This window comes from Salmo trutta, chromosome 18 (genome assembly GCF_901001165.1).
Source record: "Salmo trutta chromosome 18, fSalTru1.1, whole genome shotgun sequence".
In the NCBI taxonomy this organism is placed as follows: Eukaryota; Metazoa; Chordata; class Actinopteri; order Salmoniformes; family Salmonidae; genus Salmo; species Salmo trutta.
In genome coordinates, this window is record NC_042974.1 from 34,244,277 (window position 1) to 34,260,505 (window position 16,229).

At 44.5% G+C, this 16,229-nt stretch overlaps 1 protein-coding gene across 2 annotated transcripts in view; it reads right to left on the minus strand.

Moving 5' to 3' along the window:
- The window catches only part of LOC115153218 (cGMP-dependent protein kinase 1-like), a 167,365-nt gene that overhangs the window by 91,572 nt on the left and 59,564 nt on the right, over nucleotides 1–16,229 (minus strand). For both annotated transcript variants that reach the window (XM_029698427.1, XM_029698426.1), the window contains exon 3: nucleotides 2,878–2,991. In XM_029698427.1, coding sequence (XP_029554287.1) covers nucleotides 2,878–2,991 — 114 coding nt within the window. The remainder of the gene's footprint in view (nucleotides 1–2,877; nucleotides 2,992–16,229) is intronic.

Sequence of the window (16,229 nt, forward strand, 5' to 3'; positions counted from 1 at the left end):
TCTATATCCACTGTAAAACAAGTCCTATATCGACATAACCTGAAAGGCCGCTCAGCAAGGAAGAAGCCACTGCTCCAAAACCGCCATGAAAAAAACGACATACTTTTTGGAGAAATGTCCTCTGGTCTGAGGAAACAAAAATATAACTGTTGGCCATAATGACCATCGTTATGTTTGGAGGAAAAAGGGGGAGGCTTGCAAGCTGAAGAACACCATCCCAACTGTGAAGCATGGGGGTGGCAGCATCATGTGTGCGGGTGCTTTGCTGCAGGAGGGACTGGTGTACTTCACAAAATAATCATGAGGTAGGAAAATTATGTGGATATATTGAAGCAACATCTCAAGACATCAGTCAGGAAGTTAGAGCTTGGTCGCAAATGGGTCTTCCAAATGGACAATGACCCTAAGCATACTTCCAAAGCTGTGGCAAAATGGCTTAAGGACAACAAAGTAAAAGTTTTGGAGTGGCCATCACAAAGCCCTGACCTCAATCCTATAGAAAATATGTGGGCAGAATTGAAAAAGCGTGTCCGAGCAAGGAGGCCTACAAACCTGACTCAGTTACACCAGCTCTGTCAGGAGTAATGGGCAAAAATTCACCCAACTTATTGTGGGAGGCTTGTGGAAGGCTACCCAAAACGTTTGACCCAAGTAAAACAATTTAAAGGCAATGCTACCAAATACTAATTGAGTGTATGTAAACTTCTGACCCACTGGGAATGTATTGAAAGAAATAAAAGCTGAAATAAATCATTTTCTCAACTATTATTCTGACTTTTCACATTCTTAAAATAAAGTTGTGATCCTAACTGACCTAAGACAGGGACTTTTTATTAGGATTAAATGTCAGGGAATGTGAAAAACTGAGTTTAAATGTATTTGGCTAAGGTGTACGTAAACTTCCGACTTCAACTGTATATATTTTTATTCCATCCCTTTACTTAGATTTGTGTGTATTAGGTAGTTGTTAGATTTTACTGCACTATCAGAACTATAAGCACAAGCATTTCGCTACACTCGCAATAACATCTGCTAACCATATGTATGTGACCAATAACATTTGATTTGAAATGATACATTGAAGATTGCGCACTTGAAAATTCACCTGGAAGAACATATACTGCACATATCTATTCCTAGATGCTTCATACTGGCAGCAAATTCTATTTTGTTTATTAAATAACTCACCCGCACGCACACAAAAACACACACAGAGTAATTCAACAAGCAGTGGTAGTGGGGGACATGTGAGTGGGAGTGTAGGGAGGCAGGGGACCGTGAAGGGTGAGACACTCCGTAACTGTAGGGAATCCTCCAGAGACCCAGTCTCAACCCTCTCTGAGGACTCAACACCATGGCAACGGAACCAGGAGATTCAACACCCCGGCCAGAGGAACAGGTAGAAGGTGGCTGACTGACAGCCTCCTCACCTCTATTAATCATAGGTGAGGAAGGTAAATAACCCTCTCCCTCATGCCCTCTCCTCTTCCCCCCTCCTCAGGGACCCTATATCCTTCACACCTGGGCCACTGATACATCACATTCTTATGTGAGTAATTTATTAAATGACTCAGTAGTGGTTAAGTTAAGGCATATTATGTGAATCTGACAGGGACCTGCCAATGAAACTGATAAAGTTTAAGATACAACATTCTTGAGCTGTACAGAATCTGCATACATCCATTGTAAATGTCCTAACACAAAGTGATATGTTGTTCCTGTTTTTTATATAACTAGGCAAGTCAGTTAAGAACAAATTCATATTTTCAAAGACAGCCTAGGAACAGTGGGTTAACTGCCTTGTTCAGGAGCACAACAACAGATTTTTACCTGGTCAGCTCAGGGATTCAATCTTGCAACCTTACGGTTACTAGTCCAATACTCTAACCACTAGGCTATCTGCCACCCTGTGTTGTTCCTGTGTTATTCCTATCCAACCCTACATCTCCAGCCTGTACCCATGTCCTCTGTGTCACATAAACACGTCCCTCATCCAGACACACTCTTAATAGCACAAACGGGCTCACTGAAATGTGTGTAGGCCTATGATGGTAACACCTAAGGTGTAAACTTAAGCACAACCATTAGGAAATAACAAAAATGGTGAGCTGCATGCACTACTTTTGTCTACTGAGCCACTCAACCAGAGTAAAATCCAATATGTTGTGGCTACCCACTGGGCACAGACGTCAATTCAACATCTATTCGATGTTGGTTCAACGTCATTTCATTGAAATGATGTGGAACAGCATTAATTCAACCAGTGTGTGCCCACTGGGTAGAGGGCTGTTTCACCTTGACTGAGATTATTTTACCTTTTTCTACATTGTAGAATAATAGTGAAGACATATATATATAAACTATGAAATAACACATATGGAATCATGTAGTAACCAAAAAAGTGTTAAACAAATCAAAATATATTTTATATTTGAGATTCCTAAAAGTAACCTAATGTTTAGTATAATCAGTGTATGTGTATGTAATAATATTTCACATAATACAACTATTGTGTGTGTTTGTGAGCGCCGGTGCATTGGAAAAGGCTATGGAGTATGAAATGATATGAAATATACCGCCATCGGAGGCTAACACTTGTGTACAGTATCTTGGCTACATAGGTATTTACATTTGGTGAATTTTTTTTGTCAATCTCAGTTAATAGCCTATGTCACTCTGGTTGTTGGAGCCATCTGTTGTATGGTTAACTTGGGCTTCATTAAGGTTTATTTGTGAGTAAATCTGGCTTTGATAATAGCCAGTGCTTACCCAGCCACCGACCTCACCGCACGTCACTGGGTTGGTGTGTGTGTGTGTGTGTGTGTGTGTGTGTGTGTGTGTGTGTGTGTGTGTGTGTGTGTGTGTGTGTGGACTCACTCTTGATGGTTGCTGTCCTGGTACAGTTGTAGAGGATGGCCAGCTCTCCAAACACCTTCCCGGGTCCCATTGTGCACAGCTTCACACTCTCCTTTGTCACCTCCACCCTACCATCTGAAAAACGCACACAAACACACAATATCTTAATGTATCTGGAAAATACACAGAAACACCCTAAATGTATCTGAAAAATACACAAAGAAGTGACATAACACCTGTACTTGGCTTTGCACATCATCATGGCCCATCTAGCAAAGTACATCAGAGCATGATGCTAATAAACTGATAGACTGTAGGTTCAATCCCTGTATGGATCATTCATTATTTTCAACTAGTAAGCACTAGCTAAGCACTATGATACAGCATAGAGTAGGCTGTGAAATCACACATTTCACAATGGCTTAGCAATGGCTCAGTAAGACAGGTCAATATTAAAGATTAAAACCAAACCAAGGGAATGGTACAGAGACACAGTTATGTCCTGAACTGGTTAAGTTTAAGGACATCCTTTCTGTGTGATTGGGGCTTGTGGAGGGTGTTGGGTGTGATTGCAAAGCCTTTTAGTCTGTGATTGGAGCCGAGTGCAGCTAATTTGTTTTGGATGTGCCTCATCATGTACATATGCATACTACAGAGGACCTAGAGCTCTGAATGTTTAAGAAAAGGTTGACTTGGAAAAAATACTGTGGCAGTAAACAAAGTGATGGGTAGGTATCTGATGAAAATAACTGAAGCAGAAGATACACTACATGACCAAGAGTATGTGGACACCTGCTCGTCATTCCAAAATGACGGGCATTAATATGTAGTTGGTCCCCCCTTTGCTGCTATAACAGCCTCCACTCTTCTAGGAAGGCTTTCCACTAGATGTTGGAACATTGCTGCGGGAACTTGCTTCCATTTAGCCACAAGAGCATTAGTGAGTTTGGGCACTGATGTTGGGCGACTAGGCCTGGCTTGCAGTCGGCGTTCCAATTCATCCCAAAGATGTTCGATGGGGTTGAGGTCAGGGCTCTGTGCAGGACAGTAATGTCTACCACACTCATCTCGACAAACCATTTCTGTATTGACCTCGCTTTGTGCACGGGGGCATTGTCATGCTGAAACAGGAAAGGGCCTTCCCCAAACTGTTGCCACAAAGTTGGAAGCACAGAATTGTCTAGAATGTCATTGTATGCTGTAGCATTAAGATTTCCCTTCACTTGAACTAAGGGGCCTAGCCCAAACCATGAAAAACAGCCACAGACCATTATTCCTCTTCCCCAAAACATTACAGTTGGCACTATGCATTTGGACATGTAACATTCTCCTGGCATCCGCCAAACCCAGATTCGTCCGTCGGACTGCCAGATGGTGATTCATCACTCCAGAGAATGTGTTTCCACTGCTCCAGATCAAATGGCGGCGAGCTTTACACCACTCCAGCCGATGCTTGGCATTGTGCATGGTGATCTTGGGCTTGTGCACGGATTCTAGGCCATGGAAATCCATTTCATGATGCTTCCGACAGCTATTGTGCTGATGTTGCTTCCAGAGGCAGTTTGGAACTCGGTACTGAGTGCTGCAACCGAGGACAGCCGTTGTTGCTCCTTGACATTTCCACTTCACAATAGCAGCACTTACAGTTGACTGGGGCAGCTCTAGCAAGACAGAAATTTTACCTATGACGGTGTGACGTTGAAAACCACTGAGCTCTTCAGTAAGTCCATTCTGCTGCCAATGTTTGTCTATGGAGATTGCATGGCGGTGTGCTAGATTTGATACACCTGTCAGAAACGGGTGTGGCTGAAATAACCGAATCCACAATTTATATATATATATATATATATATATATATATATATATATATATATATATATATATTTATATATTTACTTTTTTTGTACTTTTTACTGCTTTTTCTCCCGAATTTCGTGATATCCAATTGGTAGTTACAGTCTTGTCCAATCGCTGCAACTCCCAAACGGAGGCGAAGGTCGAGAGCCATGCGTCCTCCGAAACACGACCCTGCCAAGCCACACTGCTTCTTGACACACTGCTCGCTTAACCCGGAAGCCAGCAGCACCATTTTGACCAGCTGGCAACCGAAGTCAGCGTGCATGCGCCCGGCCCAAGGACATCCCGGCCGGCCAAACCCTCCCCTAACCTGGGTGACGCTGGGCCAAATGTGCGACGCCTCATGGGTCTACCAGTCGGGGCCAGCTGTGACACAGCCCGGGATCGAACACGGGTCTGTAGTGGAATCCACTCATTTGAAGGGATGTCCACATACTTTTGTATATATAGGAGAAGAGAAGACATGAGAAAAAGAGAGGAGAAAAGTAATTAGAAACTTTAACTTCTTGAAGGAGAAACCCTCCTGTCAGAGTTTGTGATAATACAATTGTGTCAGACATGCATATGCGATGCACACCCCACCACTTCCAAAAACATTGACTTTCACTTTGCAAAAAATTACATTTTAATTGAGTTTGAAAACGTACTACTTCTGTATTCTTTAGCAAGAACATAAGGTAAGGACAGTGTTCACACATAGCATTGGCGTGTGTAACAGTATTGCTTCTGTCCCTCTCCTTGCCCCAGCCTGGGCTCAAACCAGGGACCCTCTGCACACATTAACAAAAGTCACCCACGAAGAATCATTACCTATCGATACACAAAAGCTGTGGTCCTTACAGACCAAGGGTAACGCTGTGGCGGTCATAATATTTTGTCAGGAAATTGACCGTTAATTGACATAAACACGATTAGCATCTTCAGGCTTCCATGCATAGCCTACAAGCCACTGATGCAGACATTTGGAACATCTTGTAACGCCCTGGCCATAGAGAGGGTTTTTTGTTCTCTATTTTTGGTTAGGCCAGGGTGTGACATGGGTGGACGTTCTAGGTTTATTTTTCTATGTTGGTGGTTTTCTTTGTTTCGGCCGTGTATGGCTCTCAGTCAGGAACAGGTGTAGATCGTTGTTGCTGATTGAGAGTCATATATAGGCAGCCTGTTTTTCCTTTGGGGTTTGTGGGTGAATGTTTTCTGTTTAGTTTGTTCCTGACAGAACTGTTGCTGGTCGTTTTTTGGTTCTTTTTGTATAGTGTTCATTCGGTTATTAAAATCTTGTAAGATGAACACGTCCTCCGCTGCACCTTGGTCTCATTTGAGCGACGGCCGTTACACATCTCCATAAAAACTCAAATAAATCCATTTAATATAGCCTACACCATCACAATAAATCCATTATTTATTTTAGACAGGTCTAAAGAAACTTGATATGAATAAAATGTAGTGTATTTCAGAAGAATAGAATAGCATACTCTGAGTTGTCCTTATGTTAGGCCCTGGTATGGCTATGCCATATGGCTGCGGGCTACACTCTTTTGTTCAGCAAAAAACATTTTTTATTATTTTATAGTATGAAGAATACAATTGACCATAGCTTAATAAAATAAAAAGGATATTTCCTCCAAACGATTTCCAAGGAAGTGTCATTCTGTGTTAAGTGGGTAAGAAAGAAACATTTAGAGTTATTTATTTATGGTGATCTGAAAAAAGTTGCATGAAAGGCATGAGCTCTGATTTGTTTCTCATGCAGGCTGCACACACTTCATCAGTCTCTCATTCACAATTTGTATGCCAGTTAGGCTCTATACCCATTGTAAAGGGGATTCATGTGCTTCATTTTAAGTTAATTGTCTGCTTTAGTGTTTTGATACAAATCTTATCAAAACATATAGACCTATCGGTTTGGCTACATGAGGTGTGTGACTATGATTTTAACAATGGCGCCGTTAATGGCCCTACAGGCCATAAATAGCAAATAGAAGTTAAAAACATGTAATGTTCACAAGAACTTAAGTTGATAAATTTATTTATAAAGCCATTCTTACATCCGCTGATATATCAAAGTGCTGTACAGAAACCCAGCCTAAAACCCCAAACAGCAAGCAATGCAGGTGTAGAAGCACAGTGGCTTGGAAGAACTCCCTAGAAAATCCAAAACCTAGCAAGAAACCTAGAGAGGTGGTTGTCGTATGAAGTGGACCAAGGCACAGCGGGTTGAGTGCTCATTTTAACTTTTATTTGAACACTGAAAAAACAAGAAAAAGAACGAACAGTAATGCAGGCTACACACAGCTATGCAAAAACAACTGCCCACAAAACCCATTACAAAATACTCCCCTCTATATAGGACCTTCAATCAGAGGCAATGAAGAACAGCTGCCTCCAATTGAAGGTTAAACCAATAACCCTAAACATAGAACTAGAAAGACTAGACCAGAACATAAAAATATACAAACATAGAACATAACCCAAAACCCCGGAACACTCTAAACAAACACCCCTCTACATAAACACATAGCCCAACAAACCCCGAAACACTCTAAACAAATACCCCCTGCCACGTCCTGACCAAACTATAATAACAAATAACCCCTTTACTGGTCAGGATGTGACAGTACCCCCCCCCAAAGGTGCATACCCCGGATGCACCTCACACAAAAAATAAACACAAAAATAAACCCCCCAAACTAAAGGGAGGGAAGGGAGGGTGGCTATCGTCACCGACGGTTCCCGTGCTACACCCCCCCTCCCCAATCCTCCTACTGTGGAGGTGGCTCAGGCTCTAGCCTGTCCCCCACCTAACCTGTCCACCCCCGCTGAATACCTCGGGCTGAAGCGCTTCGCTGTAGACCTCGGGCTGAAGCGCGTCTCTGGCTGCGCCGATTCCGGACTGTAGGGTGACTCTCGCTGCGCCGATTCCGGACTGTAGGGTGACTCTCGCTGCGCCGATTCCGGACTGTAGGGCGACTCTCGCTGCGCCGATTCCGGACTGTAGGGCGACTCTCGCTGCGCCGATTCCGGACTGTAGGGCGACTCTCGCTGCGCCGATTCCGGACTGTAGGGCGACTCTCGCTGCGCCGATTCCGGACTGTAGGGCGACTCTCGCTGCGCCGATTCCGGACTGTAGGGCGACTCTCGCTGCGCCGATTCCGGACTGTAGGGCGACTCTCGCTGCGCCGATTCCGGACTGTAGGGCGACTCTCTCGGCTCCGGACTGTGGGCCGTCTCTCTCGGCTCCGGACTGTGGGCCGTCTCTCTCGGCTCCGGACTGTGGGCCGTCTCTCTCGGCTCCGGACTGTGGGCCGTTTCTCTCGGCTCCGGACTGTGGGCCGTCTCTCTCGGCTCCGGACTGTGGGCCGTCTCTCTCGGCTCCGGACTGTGGGCCGTCTCTCTCGGCTCCGGACTGTGGGCCGTCTCTGCTGGCTCCGAACTGTGGGCCGTCTCTCTCGGCTCCGGACTGTGGGCCGTCTCTCTCGGCTCCGGACTGTGGGCCGTCTCTCTCGGCTCCGGACTGTGGGCCGTCTCTGCTGGCTCCGAACTGTGGGCCGTCTCTGCTGGCTCCGGACTGTGGGCCGTCTCTCTACGGGGCACTGTCGCCTGACGCTCTGGACGGGGCACTGTCGTCGGACGCTCTGGACGGGGCACTGTCGCCGGACGCTCTGGACGGGGCACTGTCGCCGGACACTCTGGACGGGGCACTGTTGCCGGAAGCTCTGGACGGGGACTGCGCACTGAAGGCCTGAGGCTGGGGCTGGCTTAGGACACACCAGACTAAGGACACGCACCACAGGGCTAGTGTGAGGAGCAGGAGCAGGACAAGCTGGACTGGGCTGACGCACTGGAGGTCTGGTGCGTGGGGCTGGTAGTGGAGGTACCAGACTGGTGACACGCACCCCAAGGCTAGTGCGAGGAGCGGGAACAGGACGTACTAGACTGGGCTGACGCACTGAAGGCCTGATGCGTGGTGCTGGTTTTAGAGGCACCAGCCTAGAGACACGCACCTCAGGGCTAATACAAGGAGCAGGAACTGGATACACCGGGCCATGGGTAAACACTGGAGGTCTGGAGCGCACCTCCTGCACAACCCGTCCTGGCTGGATGGTAATAGCAGCCCTGCACGAGCGGAGTGCTGGCACAGGGCGAACTGGGCTGTGCAGAGGCCTGATGATTGCCGTGCGTAGAGCAGGCGTAGAGTAGCCTGGGCCTTGGAGGCGCACCGGTGGCCAGATGCGATGCGCAGGCATCCTCCTTCCAGGCTGGATGCCCATTCTAGCACGGCACTTGCGAGGGGCTGGGGTCACTCGCACCAGACTGTGCGTGTGCATGGGCGAGATCGTGCGCACTTCCGCATACTCCAGCGCTCTCCACTCCATACGCTCCCCATAATAAGCACGGGGAGTTGGCTTAGGGCTCACCCTTGGCCCAGCCAAACTACACGTGTGCCCCCCCAATTTTTTTTATTGGGGGTGCCTCTCGTACTTGCCCCTCGGCGCGTATAATGCCTCATAATGTCGTCGCTCCGCCTTGGCTGCCTCTATTTCCTCCGGTGGGCGACGGTATTCACCAGCCTGGTGCCATGGTCCAGCCCCGTCCAGAATTTCCTCCCATGTCCATGATTCCCCATAGTCCATATAATTCCTCTGCTGCTCCTTACCCCGCTGCTTGGTCCGTCTGTGGTGGGAAGTTTTGTAACGGTCGTCGTATGAAGTGGACCAAGGCGCAGCGGATTGAGTGCTCATTTTAACTTTTATTTGAACACTGAAAAAACAAAACAAGAAAACGAACGAACAAACAGTAATGCAGGCTACATACAGCTATGCAAAAACAACTTCCCACAAAACCCATTACAAAAAACACCCCTCTATATAGGACCTTCAATCAGAGGCAACGAAAAACAGCTGCCTGCAATTGAAGGTCAAACCAATAACCCTAAACATAGAACTAGAAAGACTAGAGCAGAACATAGAAATATACAAACATAGAACATAACCAAAAACCCCAGAACACTCTAAACAAACACCCAACATAGCCCAACAAACCCCGAAACACTCTAAACAAATACCCCTTGCCACGTCCTGACCAAACTATAATAACAAATAACCCCTTTACTGGTCAGGACGTGACAAGAGGAACCAGGCTATGAGGGGTGGCCAGTCCTCTTCTGGCTGTGCCGGGTGGAGATGATAACAGAACATGGCCAAGATGTTCAAATATTCATAAATTACCAGCATGGTCAAATAAAACAGGTCACACAACATTAGGTGATAATATATGTATTATTATGCACTGATAGTCAGCTATAATTGGGCGGTCATTTTGGACCGGGAACACAGAATTAATTAACATGAAATGAACACAACAGGTGGGTTAAGAAAGGTTTTAGAAGGTTACAAGCTCCCTTTTCATTACAACAACATAACTTAATCATCTCTGCCACTTCTCCAGTCATCAAATGCGATTCTCTCTTGCATGACAGAGAATGTGAATGACAGAGAAAGTAGGGGCTAGCCGTAAACCCTTATTTTCCATTCATAGGAGGAGTCAGGGCCAGGATGCAGCAGTTTTCATACAAAAGTAACGTGCTACGGCATTAGTAGTTAGCATCACATATTCCTCTGTATCCGCTGATAAAAACACTTTCTATCACTTTAAATTTCAAGCTTCTGAAACTCTTTTCCACCTTCTCCTCCCTCCTTAATCCTCCACCCCTCCCTCCTCCTTCTCTGCGGACAACTTTGTCAACCACTTTGAAAAGAAGGTTGACATCATCCGCTCCTCATTCACTCAGCCTATTGAGTCCACTGGTCCAACGCACACAAAACTACCCTAAACCTTAACCTCTTTCTCCCCTCTCTCTCCAGATGAAATCCTGCAACTAGTGAATTCTGGCAGCCCGTCAACCTACCCGCTTGACCCCACCCCCTCCCTTCTCCAGACCCAACTCATCCCTGACTACTAGCTGCGTCCCCTTTGAGTTCAAAATGTCAGATCTGCTCCCCTCCTCAAGAAACCAACACTCGACCCCTCTGACATCAAAAACTACAGACCAGTATCTCTTTTTTTTAACACTTGAGTGTGCTATCTCTGACCAACTCTCTCACTATCTCTCTCAGAACAATCTTCTTGACTCTAACCAGTCAGGTCACTCAACCGAGACTTCCCTTCTCACTGCCAAAGAGGACTCTCTCTCCTCTGTTCTCATCCTTCTAGATCTATAATCTGCCTTCAACACCATGAACCTGTCACACCCTAATCTGTTTCACCTGTCTTTGTGCTTGTCTCCACCAGGTGTCTCACATCTCCCCTCATTATCCCCTGTGTATTTATAGCTGTGTTCTCTGTTTACTGTTGCCAGTTCGATTTGTTCGTCAAGCCTCCCAGCAGTTTTCCCCTTGCACCTGTCTTTTCCATAGTTCCTGTTTTCTAGATTAACCGGTTTTGACCATTCTGCCTGCACTGAGCCTGCCTGCCGTCCTGTACCTTGCCGCACCATACTGGATTATTGACCTCTGCCTGCCCTGACCCAGAGACTGCCTGCCATTCTGTACCTTTTGGACTCTGATCTGGATTACTCACCTCTGCCTGCCCTTGACCTGTTATTTTGCCTGCCCTCTGATTTAGTAATAAACTTTTGCTACTTCGACGCTGTCTACATCTGGGTCTTCCCTAAAATGTGATCGAACCATCAGATTATTCTATCCACCCTCTCAGGGCTGGGCGTCTCAGGCTTTGCACACTCTTGGATTGCATCATACCTGGCAGGCCACTCCTACCAGGTGACGTGGAGAGAATCTGTGTCTTCACCACATACTCTCACCCCCAGGGCTCAGTTCTAGGCCCTCTCCTTTTCTCTCTATACATCAAGACCATCTGCTCAGTCATATCCTCACATGGTCTCTCCTATCATTGCTATGTGGATGACACTTAACTACTTTTCTCCTTCCCCTCCTCTGACACCCATGTGGCAACACGCATCTCTGCGTGCCTGGCAGATATCTCAGCTTGGATGTCGGCCCACCACCTCAAGCTCAACCTTGACATGACGGGGCTGCTCTTCCTCCCGGGGAAGGCCTGCCCGCTCCAAGACCTCTCAATCATGGTTGACAACTCCACAGTGTCTCCTCCCAGAGTGCAAAGAACATTGGCGTGACCTTGGACAACACCCTGTCGTTGTCTGCAAACATCAAAGCAGTTACTTGCTCCTGCAGGTTCATGTTCTACAACATCGGTAGATTACAACCCTACCATACACTGGAAGTGGCGCAGGTCCTAATCCAGGCACTTGTCATCTCATGTCTGGACTACTGCAACTAGTGATTCATATGTTGATGATGTAAAGAATATTTGCTGGTCTGTGGTGTGTCATGAGGAGCAAACAGACGCTGCACTTGACGCATTTATGAAACTACTTATTTCAGTTACTAATAAGCACGCACCCATTAAGAAAATGACTGTAAAAACTATTAAATCCCCTTGGATTGATGAGGAATTGAAAAATTGTATGGTTGAGAGGGATGAGGCAAAGGGTATGACAATTAAGTCTGGCAGCCCAACTGATTGGCAAACGTACTGCAAATTAAGAAATCATGTGACTAAACTAAATAAAAAGAAAAATAAACTACAATATGATACAAAGATAAACGATATAAAGAATGATAGTGAAAAGCTTTGGTGCACCTTAAATGACATTTTGGGGGGAAAAAAACAACTCGGCTCCTTCATTCATTTAATCAGATGGCTCATTCATCACAAAGCCCACTGATATTTGTATTTTGCATTTGTATTTCTATTTATTATGGATCCCCATTAGCTTCTGCCAAAGCAGCAGCTACTCTTCCTAGAGTCCAACAAAATTAAGGCAGTTTATACAACTTTAAAATATTACAATACATTCACAGATTTCACAACACATTGTGTGCCCTCAGGCCTCACCTCACCACTACCACATATCTACATTACTAAATCCATGTGTATGTATAGTGCATATGTTATCGTATGTGTGTGTGTGTGTGTATGCATGTGTCTGTGCCAATGTGTGTGTGTGTGTGTGTGTGTGTGTGTGTTGCTTCACAGTCTCCACTGTTTCATTAGGTAAACAGTCTTAGGTAAACAGGACAGGCGTTCCGCTATGTATTCCCACCAAAAACTTCCGGTGAATTTACAAAAATACTCATCATAAACGTTGACAAAATACATAAATTATTTTAAGAATTATAGATACATTACTCCTTTATGCAACCGCTGTGTCAGATTTTAAAATAGCATTACAGAGAAAGCACATTTATCAATAATCTGAGTACATAGCTCGCCATCACAGCAAGCTATACAGACACCCGCCAAGTTCGGGGTCACCTAAACTCAGAATTAGTATTATAAATATTCTCTTACCTTAGCTGATCTTTGTCAGAATGCACTCCCAGGACTGCTACTTCCACAAGAAATGTTGTTTTTGTTCAAAATAATCCATATTTATGTCCAAATACCTCTGTTTTGTTCGTGCGTACAGAGCACAATCCAAAGGCATAACGCGCGAGCGCGGTACCAGAGACGAAAAGTCAAAATGTTCCATTACCGTACTTAGAAGCATGTTAAACGCTGTTTAAAATCAATCTTTATGGTATTTTTAACGTAAAAATGCGATAATATTCCAACCGGACAATAGCATATTCATTCAAGAAGAAAAAGAAGGAACGGTGCGCTCGCAGGACCGCGCATATCCAATCGCTTTGTCCCCAGGCAGTCCACTCAGTGACTGAGCTACTATACTCTGCCCAGTGACAGGAGAATGCTGAAAGAACTTTCTGAAGGCTGTTGACAGCCAATGGAAGCCTTAGGAAGTGCAACGTGACCCCACAGACACTGTAGTTTCGATAGAGATTCAAAAGAAGAACTACAATTCTCAGACTTTCCACTTCCTGGTTGGATTTTTCTAAGGTTTTTACCTGCCATATGAATTCCGTTATACTCACAGACACCATTCAAACTATTTTAGAAACTTCAGAGTGTTTTCTATCCATATCTACTAATAATATGCATATTCTAGTTTCTGGGCAAGAGTAGTAACCAGTTTAATTTGGGTACGTTTTTCATCCGGCCGTGAAAAATACTGCCCCCTATCCCAAACAGGTTAATTTTGCTGGACCCCAGGAAGGATAGCTGCTGCTTTGGCAGCAGCTAATGGGGATCCATAATAAATACAAATACAAACTCACTGTTGGCTGGGCTCCCCACTTGTACCATCAAACCCCTGGAACTTATCCAAAATGCTGCAGCCCGCCTGGTGTTCAACCTTCCCAAGTTTTCCCATGTCACCCCGCTCCTCCACACAATCCACTGGCATTCAGTCAAAGCATCCACATCCACTACAAGACCATGGTACTTGCCTATGGAGCAGCAAGACGAACAGCCCATGTCCAAACCCTACACCCCAACCTGAGTACTCTGTTCTGCCACCTCCGGTCTCTTGGCCCTCCCACCCAGCTTCCACTCAGCACAGTCCAAGCTCTTCTCCGTAATGGCACCCCAATGGCGGAACAAGCTTCCCTCCGAGTCCCTGCCCATCTTCTGAAAACTTCTGAAACCCTACCTCTTCAAAGAGAATCTTAAATAATTCCACAGCCCCCCCCCACAGCCCCTCCACATACAGACACACATACACACTGTACAATGGTTCCTCCTTTAAAAGTTGTGTCATAATGCGGTACACCTTGCATGCTGCAGCAGCATTCTGTGGCACGTCATTTCATTCTCAGCCTTTTTTTCTGTTACTGCAAGTTATTGCTAGTTTGACCACCAGAGGGCATCTTTGAGAAGTATTTGATAGTATTCTGTATTGGCATTACCTGAGAATTTAAAACCTTTTTTGTAATAACATAGTATATGGGATTGATTTGAAGAAATCTGGCTTAATTCATTTGATTAATATTATGGTGTTTCTATTCAGAGAAAAACAAAAAACAAAACCCTCAGGGTTTCAGTTAAGATGGAATGGAAAATATGGCCCTATACCGTGACGGTCGGGAGTAGACTACAGGATTGGAGGATTCTAAATTGTTTGCCTTCAGATAACTTTGTTCCAATATTTCTGTAAGTCAGTGATATTTATTCCCATAGTAATTCATTATTGATCCATAACTAAATCAACATCTGCAATTTGAAAAAGTATTTTTGTATCATTATTTTATTAACGAAATGTGTTTATTTGTTTATTAGGCTACTGTGCAGTTTACAATACATACTGTAGTAAACATGGGAAAGTGCCTAATTCCTTACATAAGGGAGAGCAGGCCATGTTTGTACTACAGAATGCAGGGCACGTGGGAGACCGGGGTTATTTCATAGTTGTGATGTCTTCACTATTATTCTAAATAGTAAAATTAAAGAAAAAACCTGGAATGAGTAGGTGTGTCCAAACCTTTGACTGGTACTTGCATAATTAATTTGATTAATGTTATTTTGTTTCTATTCCATGAAAAATGAAAAACCCTCTGCGTTTCCGTTACAATGGAATGGAAAATATGGCACTGTACAACATGACGGTTGGCAGTACAGTACTGGGCTGTTTAGCTAACAAATCCCTGTGTCGTACGGACGGGAGACCGGGGTTCAATCCCCTGATGGGGAGGAAGTAGTAATCTGTCCTTGTAAATAAGAATTAGTTCTTAACTGACTCCATATGTGTTATTTCATAGTTGTGATGTCTTCACTATTATTCTACAATGTAGAAAATTGTAAAAATATAGAAAAATCCTGGAATGAGTAGGTGTCCAAACTTTTGACTGGTACTTGCTTATTTCATTTTAATAATATTATGGTGTTTCTATTCAGAGAAAAACGAAAAACGCAACCCTCATGGTTTCTGTTAGGATGGAATGGAAAATATTGCGCTGCACAACATGACGGTTGGGAGTAGGCTACAGGATTGGAGGATTCTAAATTGTTTGCCTTCCTTAGACAACTTTCTTCCAATATTTATTTAAATCAGTGATATTTATTCCCATAGTAATTCGTTATGGATCCATAACTAAATCAACATCTGCATTTTGAAAGAGCATTTCTTTAATCATTATTTAATTAACGAAATGTGTTTATTTGTTTATTAGGCTAATGTGCAGTCTACAATACATAATGTTGTAAACATGGGAAAGTGCCTAATTTCTTACATAAGGGAGAGCAGGCCATGCCTGTACCACAGAGTGCAGGGCACGCGGGAGACCAGAGTTCAAATCTCTGTTGGAGAGGAAGGAGTAGGCTGTCCTTGTAAATAGGAATTTGTTCTTAACTGAATCCATATGTTTTATTTCATAGATGTGTTGTCTTCACTATTCTTCTACAATGTAGAAAATAGTAAAAATATAGAAAAATCCTGGAATGAGAAGGTGCATCCAAACCTTTACTTTCTGGAACGGAAAATAACGGTCGGCAGTACAGTACTGGACTATTTACGAGGAAGGAGTAGGCTGTCCTTGTAAATGAGAATTTCTTTTTAATTTCCTGACTTGCCTAGTTAAATAAAG